The sequence below is a fragment of the Rhinatrema bivittatum genome, chromosome 4 (assembly GCF_901001135.1).
Source record: "Rhinatrema bivittatum chromosome 4, aRhiBiv1.1, whole genome shotgun sequence".
NCBI lineage: Eukaryota > Metazoa > Chordata > Amphibia > Gymnophiona > Rhinatrematidae > Rhinatrema > Rhinatrema bivittatum.
In genome coordinates this window covers 102,991,474-103,003,587 of record NC_042618.1, presented here as the reverse complement: position 1 = coordinate 103,003,587, position 12,114 = coordinate 102,991,474, and the positions used below count along the sequence as shown (strand labels likewise).

Below are 12,114 nucleotides of genomic sequence, written 5' to 3'. Positions count from 1 at the left end.
CCTGGGGCCCTTTTTAAATATTAGGGTTACATTTGCTATCCTCCAGTCTTCAGGTACAATGGATGATTTTAATGATTTTATTAATAGGTCTGGAATTTCATTTTTTAGTTCCTTCAGAACTCTGGGGTGTATACCATCCAGTCCAGGTGGTTTACTACTCTTCAGTTTGTCAATCAGGTCCACCACATCTTCTAGGTTCACCGTGATTTGATTCAGTCCATCTGAATCATTGCCCATGAAAACCTTCTCCAGTACAGGTACCTCCCCGACATCCTCTTCAGTAAACACCGAAGCAAAGAAATCATTTAATCTTTCCGCGATGGCCTTATCTTCTCTAAGTGCCCCTTTAACCCCTCGATCATCTAACGGTCCAACTGACTCCCTCACAGGCTTTCTGCTTCGGATATATTTAAAAAAAGGTTTTTACTGTGAGTTTTGCCTCTACGGCCAACTTCTTTTCAAATTCTCTCTTAGCTTGTCTTATCAATGTCTTACATTTAACTTGCCAACGTTTATGCATTATCCTATTTTCTTCTCTTGGATCCTTCTTCCAATTTTTAAATGAAGATCTCTTGGCTAAAATAGCTTCTTTCACCTCCCCTTTTAACCATGCTGGTAATAGTTTTGCCTTCTGTCCACCTTTCTTAATGTGTGGAAATCTTGACTGTGCTTCTAGAATGGTATTTTTTTTAACCATGACCACGCCTTTTACACATTTTTTTTCACTTTTGTAGCTGCCCCTTTCAGTTTTGTTTTTTTTTTTTTTAAACAATTTTTCTCATTTATCAAAAAGTTTCCCTTTTGAAAGTTTAGCACGAGAGCCATGGATTTGCATACTGTTTCTCTTCCAGTCATTAATTCAAATTTGATCATATTATGATCACTATTGCCAAGCGGCCCCACCACCGTTACCTCTCTCACCAAGTCCTGTGCTCCACTGAGAATTAGATCTAAAATTGCTCCCTCTCTCATCGGTTCCTGAACCATTTGCTCCATAAAGTTATCATTTATTCCATCAGGAACGTTATCTCTCTAGCGTGTCCCGACGATACATTTAGCCAGTCAATATTGGGGTAATTGAAGTCTCCCATTATTACTGCACTACCAATTCGGTTAGCTTCCCTAATTTCTTTTAGCATTTCACTGTCTGTCTCACCATCTTGACCAGGTGGACGGTAGTATACTCCTATCACTATAGTCTTCCCCGACACACAAGGGATTTCTACCCATAAAGATTCAATTTTGCATTTAGTCTCATGCAGGATATTTATCATGTTGGACTCTATGCCATCCCAGACATAAAGCGCCACACTGCCTCCCGGGTGCTCCTCTGTCATTGCGATATAATTTGTACCCCGGTATAGCACTGTCCCATTGGTTATCGTCCTGCCACCATGTCTCTGAGATGCCAATTAAGTCTATGTCATCATTCACTGCTATACATTCTAATTCTCCCATCTTACTTCTTAGACTTCTGGCATTAGCATACAAACATTTCAAAGTTTGTTTTTTGTTTGTATTTTCATTCTGCTTTTTAATTGATAGGGATAAGTTAGAATTTTTTAGCTCAGGTGAGTTTTTAGTTACAGGCACTTGGACTACTTTTCTTATTATTGGAACCTCACTGTCAGGATGCCCTAATTCTAATGCATCATTAGTATCCTTTGAAGATACCTCTCTCCGAACCATGCGCTGCTGAGCGACTGTTGGCTTTCCCCTTTGTTCTATCTCCTTTTTAAAGGTTAGTGCCAGCAGTCTGGTTCCACCCTGGTTAAGGTGGAGCCCATCCCTTCGGAAGAGACTCCCCCTTCCCCAAAAGGTTCCCCAGTTCTTAACAAAACTGAATCCCTCTTCCTTGCACCATCGTCTCATCCACGCATTGAGGCTCCGGAGCTCTGCCTGCCTCTGGTGACCTGCGCGTGGAACAGGGAGCATTTCAGAGAATGCTATCCTGGAGGTTCTGGATTCAAGCTTTCTACCTAAGAGCCTAAATTTGGCTTCCAGAACCTCCCTCCCACATTTTCCTATGTCGTTGGTGCCCACATGTACCACGACAGCCAGCTCCTTCCCAGCACTATCTAAAATCCTATCTAGGTGACGCGTGAGGTCCGCCACCTTCGCACCAGGTGGGCATGTTACCAGGCGATCCTCACGCCCACCAGCCACCCAGCTATCTACATTCCTAATAATCGAATCACCAACTATGACGGCCGACCTAACCCTTCCCTCCTGGGCAGTAGGCCTTGGGGAGATATGCTCAGTGCGAAAGGACAAGGCATCACCTGGAGAGCAGGTCCTTGCTACAGGAACCTTTCCTGCTGCACCTGGTTGATGCTCTCCAATCATGAAACCTTCTTCCTCCAAGGCAGCACCAGGGCTGCCAGTCTGAAGTTGGGACTTGGCTACTATGTCCCTGAAGGTCTCATCTATATACCTCTCTCTGTCTGCCTCAGCTCCTCCAGGGCTGCCACTCTAGCCTCCAGAGATCAGACTCGTTCTCTGAGAGCCAGGAGCTCTTTGCATCGCATGCACATGTACAACTTCTCACCGGTGGGTAAAAAATCATACATGTGACACTCTATGCAAAAGACGGGGAAGCCGTCCTCTTGCTGCTGGACTGCTGCCTTCATCTCAATTTTGATCAGTTCCTAGTTAAGTTTTAGGTTGCTATGGGAGCAGGAATGTGTCTAACATCCTTTAAATGTATTAGTGAATTCACTATATGTCTGGTAGTGGCCTACCGGGGTCTAATCAAACACTCAAAGTTTTTGTTGGTTTGGGGTTTTTTTTGTGAACGTGGAACCTGCCTATAAATTAAAGGATGAGCTAGGGGTGGGTGGGCGAGGGGTGGGAAATCCAAACAGTCTAAAGGAAAATTAGTTCTTACCTGTTAATTTTCGTTCCTGTAGTACCATGGATCAGTCCAGACAGTGGGTTGAGCCTCCTTTCCAGCAGGTGGAGACAGACTAAAACTTGAAGGATGCCCTATATCAGGACAGAGCCTATCCTCTACCCCTTCAGTATAACGTATGTCAAAGCATAAAACAACAAACCCAAGAATAGGATCAAGCAAGTAACTGTAAAGCTCAACGGAGCAAATATAGAATAATGTAGAAAAACATGGTATACCTATACGCTCTTGCATCAACTTGGTATAAGAAAACGACCAAGGCTTCCAGTGTAATTGCTCAGTAATCTTGCACAAAGAAATATATGAAAATCTGCAGACCTGCAAGAAAACAAGCTTCGAGAGGACAGACGACAGACTGGGAAAGGCGTCTGGACTGATCCGTGGTACTACAGGAACGAAAATTAACAGGTAAGAACTAATTTTCCTTTCCTGTACGTACCCGGATCAGTCCAGACAGTGGGATGTACCAAAGCTTCTGTAAACTGGGTGGGACTGAGACAGTCCCGCTCGAAGCACTTGCCGCCCAAAGGAACCGAACACCGGAGCGTGTACATCCAGACGGTAGTGCCGAGCAAAAGTGTGCAGAGACATCCAAGTGGCAGCCCTGCAAATCTCCTGCGGGGAGACAAACTGACTCTCCGCCCACGAAGTAGCCTGAGAACGCAGGGAATGGGCTTTCAGACCCTCAGGAAGCGGACGACCTTGACAAAGGTACGCCGAGGAAATGGCTTCTTTCAACCAATGCGCAATCGTGGTCTTAGAAGCCCTGCTTTCCCCGGTTGGGACCACTCCAAAGGACGAAGAGATGGTCCGAAACGCGGAAGTCATTAGTACCGCGAGGAGTTCTACCGACTGGTTGACGTGAAAAGTGGAGACAACCTTAGGTAAGAAGGAAGGAACCGTCCTGAGAGACCCCGGAATCCGAAAAACGCAAGAAGGGCTCCCGACAGGACAGCGCCTGAAGCTTGGAGATATGGGGAGCAGAGGAAATAGAGACCAGAAAGACAGTCTTTAGAGTAAGATCCTTGAGCGTAGCGTGGCGAAGAGGCTTGAAGGGAGCCGCACAGAGAGCACGAAGGACTAGGCTGAGACTCCACGATAGACACGTGGCCCGAGAGGGGGGGGGCGGAGGTGTCTAACGCCCCTCAGGAAACGAATCACGTCAGGGTGAGCTGCTAAGGCATGACCGTCCACCCGGCCCAAAAGAGAGCCGAGCGCAGAGACTTGAACGTGTAGAGAACTGAAGGAGAGGCCCTTAGAGAGACCCTTCTGAAGAAAAGAAAGAATCAAAGGAATTGAGGCGGAGCACGCAGGGACACCCGCCTCTGTACACGCGGACTCAAAAACTTCCCAGATCCGCACATAGGCCAGAGAAGTAGACTGCTTCCGGGCTCGCAGCAGGGTGGAGATGACCTCCTCCCTATAACCTTTGCGCCTCAGGCGACGCCGTTCAAAAGCCAGGCCGCAAGACAGAAGTGATCGGCCTGGTCGAAATATACAGGCCCCTGCTGGAGGAGACAAGGGGATGACCGAGGCGCAGGGTCCCGTCCACCGCTAGATTGATGAGATCCGCGAACCACGGCCTTCGCGGCCACTCGGGAGTGACGAGACTCACCGGTCCCCGGTGGAGCTCGATTCTCCTGAGAACTTTCCCCACCAGTGGCCACGGGGGAAACACGTACAGAAGGACGTCCGCTGGCCAAGGTAGAGCCAGAGCATCCACGCCCTCTGCGCCATGCTCCCTCCAGCGGCTGAAGAACCGATTGGACTTGGCATTGCGCAGAGTCGCCATGAGGTCGAGGTGAGGAGTGTCTCATAGAACACTCCCTGATCCTGGTTAGGCGCATATACATTAACCAGGGTATATTCCTCTCCTTCAATCCTTAGCCTCAGAAGGAGGTATCTACCGCCAGGATCCCTAATGCAGGTTTGACAATCAAGCACCAAGTGTTGGGAAAATAGGATGCCTACGCCTGTAAACTTCGCCGCTTTGGGGCACGGTGTAAAATATTGGAGCGGATATTGACGCGATTTCAAGAGCGATTCGTACTTACTTTTCAAATGTGATTCTTGAACAAATATTATATCCGCTTTTAACACTCCCATTTCTTTAAAGAAAGTGTGCCGTTTAAACGGAGAGTTAAGTCCCTTAACATTAAGGGAGACCAAACGAAATGTGGTCATAGGAAAAATATAGAACACTATCAGAGCCATGGCTGCGTCCGAGAGCTCCCACTCTCCCAGATCGAGCGACTGCCGGCTGAGGAAGTCGGCTTAAATATTGCCCTTTCCGGCGATGTGAGGCCGCAAGGCACTGTAGGTGACGCTCTGCCCAAGCGAGGAGACGGCTGGCTTCTAAGGCTACCAGGGGACTGCGAGTGCCCCCTTGGCGATTGACGTAGGCGACCGTGGTGGAGTTGTCAGACAGGACTCGTACCGCCTTGCCGTGGATCAGGGGAAGGAACTCCTGAAGAGCCAGGCGGACCGCCAAAGTTTCCAGTCGATTGATGTGCCAGCGCGACTGAGTCTGCGACCATGTTCCCTGGGTGGACAGAGAAAGGCAGACCGCACCCCAGCCCAACAGGCTGGCGTCCGTGTTCACTATCGTCCACAGTGGAGCTTGAAGAGGCATCCCTTGCAGAAGATGAGGAAGAGACAGCCACCACTGTAATTCGTCGGCAGTAGAATCCAAGAACGGAAGGACTACATGGAACTGCTCCGACACCAGGACTTGGAGATAATCCCAGGCTGTCGGGGAAGGTAGGGCAATCAAAGTCTGGACCTGATCGATCAGCTTGAGGGCTCGAGCCCGAGGTATTTTTATTTATTTATAATTTTTATATACCAACATTCTTACATTAAAATGCAAATCATACCGGTAAGAAAACCTTGCCTACTCAGGTGTCGAAGTGGGCTCCCAGAAATTCCAACTCCTGGGAGGGCTGAAGCTTGCTCTTGGAAAAGTTCACTATCCACCCGACAGAGGCAAGGAGCTCCAAGACGCGATCCACCGCCCACCGGCAAGAGGTCTCCAACTTGGCCCTGATGAGCCAATCGTCCAGATAGGGATGGATGAGAATCCCCTCCCGGCGCAAGGCCGCTGCTACTACTACCATGACCTTCATGAAGGTGAGAGGAGCGGTTCCGAGGCCGAAGGGGAGAGCTCGAAACTGGAAGTCCTGGTTGAGAATGTGGAATTGGATATACTTCTGATAGTCGCGGTGAATGGGAATATGAAAATAAGCTTCTGCGAGATCGAGGGAAGCATGGAACTCTCCGGGGCGGACCGCCGCAATGACTGCCCGCAGGGTTTCCATGCGGAAGTGGGGGATCTTGACAGCCCAATTGACCCTCTTGAGGTCCAATATTGGGCGGAAGGACCAGTCCTTTTTGGGCACGGTGAAGTAAATAGAATACTGGCCGGCGCCAATTTCCCTTTCCGGGGCTGGGACCACCGCTATGTGACACCAGTTCAAGCCTTCAGATACGGTTTAAGGGATACACCAAACTGCCATAAATGCAAAAAGGTTGAGGGCTCATATGTCCATTGTTTTGGGGAATGCCCGCTTATTCAGATATTCTGGGGAGAGATACAGGAACAATGTATTGTGATTTGGAAGCATGATATACCTAAAGACCCAGATTTATGCTTATTTGGTCACACGACTGTCAGGACATCCAAAAACCCACTTTGCTGCTTTTCCTTATGAAAGCAGCACTGGTGGCAAAAAAGGTCATATTATCCGTCTGGCTGGCAGACACTCCCCCTGAGAAAGAACATTGGTTTAAGAGATTGCTTAATTTGTGTTCCCACGAGCTACTAATAGCCACAAAAGTAGGCAGTAAGAAGAACAGGGAGGTGAAGGAAAGTTGGTCAGCACTGTTGGATTATATAAAACCAATGATATCGGACCGTTGTCCAACACAGGAACCATGATCCCAGGCTTCAGCAAACTGGGCACCGGGGTCGATCTCTAATTCTCCCTGGCTAAAAAGGGCTTCAGTTTGAGGTGGGGATAGGTTAGTGTTCATTATGTCCCTTGCTGGGCATATGGGATTACACATACATATATAGACCCTTCCCATATACCCTTTTGTATACCTATTCTCAACCTCCAAAATCGTTGTGGGCCTATGGTCTCGGCTGAGCCTTCACCTTCATATACACACTTCTCTCCTCTGGTGTGAGAGTCACCCGCACATAAATATGAGCAACTTGCGAAGCTGTAATACACGTAGCTTTATACAAGTTGTGAAGAAGAGTCCTTCTCATTCCTGACATTGGGGATTTAAAGGGAGGGGAGGGTTGGGGCGACACTACACAGGGCCAGTTCATCCTCCAGGTTTTGGTTTTTTTTCTTGCTACTGTAAAGTATATATGAACTACAAGTACAGCACAAAAAGTCTAATTGCAAGGAAAAATGTAGAAAAAATATTTTTATGTTCTTAAGCCCCAAAAATTAAACTGAAGTCTGGACTTTGTAATTAAAAACTACACACTGTTTATTCCTACAAATACTATATTCTTTAACTCCTCATCAAATCCTTTGAGTTTTCAAAATAAATGGTCAAGCAACTAGCTAAACTATAAATTGCCTTGCCTATTTACATACTTTTTTTTACCTCCATAAAGGGCATATTGTGCATTTAATCAAAAAAGGTACACAGAGCTGAGGTAAGTGTGCATTCAAGCAACAGTTTGAATAGTTGCTTCATTTACCTTTGAAAATAATCATGAAGTTCAGTCAACTGCCTGTACTCCATGCCTACATAAATACTGGGTGTCAGCAGCTGTACAACAAAGCAGCCAAATAATGGCTTACTTTCACTGCAAATCAACCAACAGATCTTACCAGGATTTTATCTGCTTTGGCTTCACTAATCCCTTTAATATTCAGTAGTTCCTTTTTTGGTGCATAAGCGACTGCCTCAACTGTGTGAAATCCAGCTTCTTCTAACTTCTTCACATCATTTGCATTTATCCCACATTGCTGCAAACAGAAATACATATATGAACAAAAGAGGATGCAAAACACTAGTTTCCATGTGTTACTTCAAAATTTGCCTGCACAAAATATAGGAAGTAAGGAGTCATCATTCTCAAATCCAGTGATATTATTTCCATATAATTTAAAATTGTCACATCTGCTGAACATCCATCTCATCTTGAATTTCTTTCCTAGTTTATTCAAAATGGAGTTGTTTTCAAATATTGCCATGAATTGCTTATCAACATTCATAATACTTCTTGCAGTTGATTTCATTCCAGCCTTTTGTATCCTCATCCAAAATTCCAGCACATTTCCTCAGTGAACACTTAAAAAGTTCTTAATATCTGGGAAAACTTTGGCCTGCCTGTCTGCATGCTAAGTGTTTGTATACTATAAAACAAATTTTGCATTTAATACTAAACACACAAAGTGTAAATCAGATGAGCACTATTTCAACAAAATTTGTAAGATAGTAAGCATTGATATTAGATTTGAACAATAAAGTTTCATCTTTTGGGGATTAGCACAGTTACAAAGTTATACCCAATTAGAAAACACATAGAGACTCAATTTCAACTATTTAACAGGCTTACAAAAATTGGAGATATACACGTTTTGCTTACCATAAACAATGTTTTCCGTAAATAGCAGGATGAATTAGCCATGTTCCATAGGGGAGACGTCAGCAGGTGGTATGTTGCAGAGTTGTCTCTCAGGCAAAGTTTTTGTATGCAGAGCATTCGCGGGTATTCCCGCATTCACAATAGTTCCAGAACTCTGTTCAGTCGATAAAGCTAGTTGAAGTAGTAGAAGTTGCTGTGCAGGGAGGAGGGTGGGGTTGCATGACATTCATTCTATGTAAAACACAGTTTATGGTAAGCAAAACTTGCTTTTTTCAGTCGATAAGCAGGCTGAATTAGCCACGATCCATGGGGAGTCCCAAACTGAGGATTGCCATTAAAACAGTTAAGCTTTGTAGCAATCTTTCGATTTTTCTGTGACTAAATTTTTTTGCAAGCCGGACTCCCCGTTAGAAGGATGTGGCATGCTTGAGGACTGTGGGTCCTACAGTGCTGTCAGCAGAGGTAGCTGTATTAGGAAATAGTGTGATGTGAAGGTATGTACTCAGATCACACCATTGCCGCTTTGCATATATTTCCTCAATCAAAAGATTATTTAAATGTGCTAATGATGCAGCTTGTTGCTCAAACTTTGTGTGCCTTCATGGTTGCCTGGAAGGAAGGGAGAAGTGTTGATTGTTGGAGATTTTAATCTGCCGGACATAGACTGGAGAATCTGTTCTGCGGAATCTACAAAAAGTAGGGAGATAGTGGATGCCCTGAAGAGGCTCTGTTTAAACAAATGGTAATGGAACCCACGAGGGAGGGAGCTATACTGGATCTAGTGCTCACTAACAGGGATAATGTCTCTAATGTCCGGGTGAGTGCCCATCTCAGCACCACTGATCAAACGATATGGTTCGATATTGCAAATAGGATACGGAGAACTCACACAAAAACCAGAGAGTTTTGAATTTAAAAAAAATACAGACTGTGTCAAAATAGGGAGATACCTGGAGGCAAAACTAGAAGACTGGGAGAAAATGAGAGAGGTGGAACAGTAGCCAAATTAAAAAGAGTAATTACAAAGGCAACAAATCTATGTTAGAAAAGGTAACAAAAGTAGGAGAAATAAGAAACCAACCTGGTTGTCAAAGGAGGTGGCTGTTAAAATAAAAGCAAAAAGAACAGCGTTCAAGTAATATAAAGGATCCCAAAAAGAGGAACACATATCTGGTGAAACTGAGGGAGATGAAGAAAGAAATCAAAGCAAAAAGTCTGGTGGAAGAAAGGATTGCCAAAGGGGTAAAGTGATGAGACAAAACATTTTTCAGATACATTAGAGAAAGGTCCAAAGTGGTATAGTAAAACTGAAAGGCGACAAAGATCAATGTGTGGAGAGAGACAAAGAAATGGCCAAAATATTAAACAAATGCACTTCAGTTTGCTGCTCGCTAAAGAAGACCCGCCACAAGTTTGGAGACGAGCGGTGGTGTTCCACCTCACAAGAGTGGGAGCAGAGAGAAGATTGGAAACTAAAGGCCAGTTAGCCTCACCTTGGTGGTGGGAAAATTAATGGAAACTCTGCTCAAGGAAAGGATAGTGAACTATCCAAAATCTGGTGGGTTACTCAATCCGAGGCAGTATGGATTCACCAGGGTAAGGTCCAATCAGATAAATCTGATTGATTTTGTTTGATCAGGTGACTACAGAATTGGATCAGGGAAGAGTGCTCAATGTGATTTCCTTGAATTTTAGCAAAACCTTTGATATGGTCCCACATAGAAGACTCATGAACAAAATGAGAAGCTTGGGAGTGGGTGCCAAGGTAGTACTGTGGATTGCAAACTGGCTGACTGACAGGAGACAGCGTGTAATGGTAAATGGAACTTACTCTGAAAAAATGGTGTTCAGTGGAGTGTCAGAGATCGGTTTTGGGACAGATTCTGTTCAATATCTTTGTGAGCAACCTGGCAGAAGGGATAAAAGGAAAGGTTTGTCTATTTGCGGATGTCACTAAGATCTGCAATAGAGTGGACATGTCTGAAGGAGTATAGAGAATGAAAAGTGATTTAAGAAAATGTCAGAATAAAAAAAAGATCCAGAGAACAAAGCCAGTCTCCTTCTTGAAGAAGTGGGAGCATGGTGCCTAGAGAAACCATCCTGAACTTCTCTTTCTTTAGAAATTTGTTGAGATTTCTGAGGTCGAGGATGGGACGTAGGCCTCCTGTTTCCTTTGGAATGAGGAAGTAACGGGAATAGAATCCTCTGCCCTGCTGAGTCCGAGGTACTAACTGGATTGCTTTGGCTCTCAGAAGGGTGGATAATTCTATCTTTAATTGATGTAGTTGAGATTTTTGCTGTGGGCAGAAAAATCGGTGGGAAATCTGGTGGAATGGAGAGAAAATTTAGTTTGTAACCATGGGCGATTATAGAGCGAACCCTTTGGTCTGTTATTGTTTGCCAGTGTGTGTAAAAGTGTGATACTCTTCCTCCCACTGGCAGATGTATTTGAGGATTTAAAATTATGGCTTGTTCTCTGGTCTGACTCTCAAAATCCTGCCGCTGGACCTGACTGAGGTGGAGGTTGCGTGCGAGGAGGTCTAGGTTGTCTTGATTGGGAGCGTTGTTGAGGGCTAGTAGATCTGCCCCTGGATGTTTGTGAGTAGTATCTACGTGGCCTGTAGTAAGTACGCTTTGGTTCCCTGCGGGGTAAGCGTCGTTGTGATTGTGTTGAAGTATCCTGAGGCATTTGGGATAGCTGACGTAATGTTTCGGTGTGGTCCTTTATCTGTTGAACTGCTTCTTGGACTTTATCACCGAATAAATTGTCTCCCAAACATGGTAGATCCACAAGTTTTTCCTAGACCTCAGGCCTGAGATCAGAGGCCTTGAGCCATGCATACCTACGAGCAGTAATTCCAGCTGCTGCAGTCCTGGAGGCAGTGTCAAAGCTATCATAAGCTGCTCTGACTTCATGCTTTCCTGCTTCTAGGCCTTTGTTCACTATGGCCTGTGCTGGTTCTTGAAACCGTGCAGGTAAAGAATTTATGAATTGTTCCATCTGCTTCCATAAATCTCTGATACTGTGTCATATATAACTGGTATGCAGAGATTCTGGAATTTAGGGTTGCTGCTTGATACACCTTTTTTCCCCAATGAATCAAGGAAACTGTGATCCTTACCTGGAGGAGTTGAGGAGTGAGGACGGACAAGTCTTGACTTTTTCTGGGCAGATTAAACTACCACTGAATTATGTGGTAGTTGTGCTTTTGAAACCCAGGTGCCGTCTGTACCAGATAAGTGGAATCCACTCGTTTGTTTACTGCTGGAACTGTAGAAGGGTGCTCCCAGATCTGGTGTTGCAGGTCTAAGAGCACTTCATGAATTGGAATAGCTAAAACCTGTTTGGGTGGATCTACAAATTGTAAGACTTCTAGAGTATGTTGTCTAGTGTCTTGTTCTGTTGACAGTTTAAAAGGTATGGTATCTGCCATGTCTTGAATAAAACTGGAGAACGATAGGTCTTCTGTGGGGGACTTTTTTCTGGGTTCTGGTGGAGAAGGTTCCGACAAAGTCCTCAGAAGATGTATTAGTCTCGTGGCTCTCTCAAGAATCATCATCATCCCTATAGGGTAGTTTTGTGATGGAC

At 45.1% G+C, this 12,114-nt stretch overlaps 1 protein-coding gene across 6 annotated transcripts in view; it reads right to left on the bottom strand.

The window, feature by feature from the left end:
* Positions 1-12,114, bottom strand: part of RAD51 (RAD51 recombinase) — a 140,370-nt gene that overhangs the window by 104,332 nt on the left and 23,924 nt on the right. For 4 of the 6 annotated variants that reach the window (XM_029598567.1, XM_029598564.1, XM_029598566.1 and 1 more), the window contains exon 3: positions 7,765-7,902. The exons of the other annotated variants lie outside the window; for them this stretch is intronic. In XM_029598567.1, coding sequence (XP_029454427.1) covers positions 7,765-7,902 — 138 coding nt within the window. The remainder of the gene's footprint in view (positions 1-7,764; positions 7,903-12,114) is intronic. 6 annotated transcript variants of the gene reach the window in all.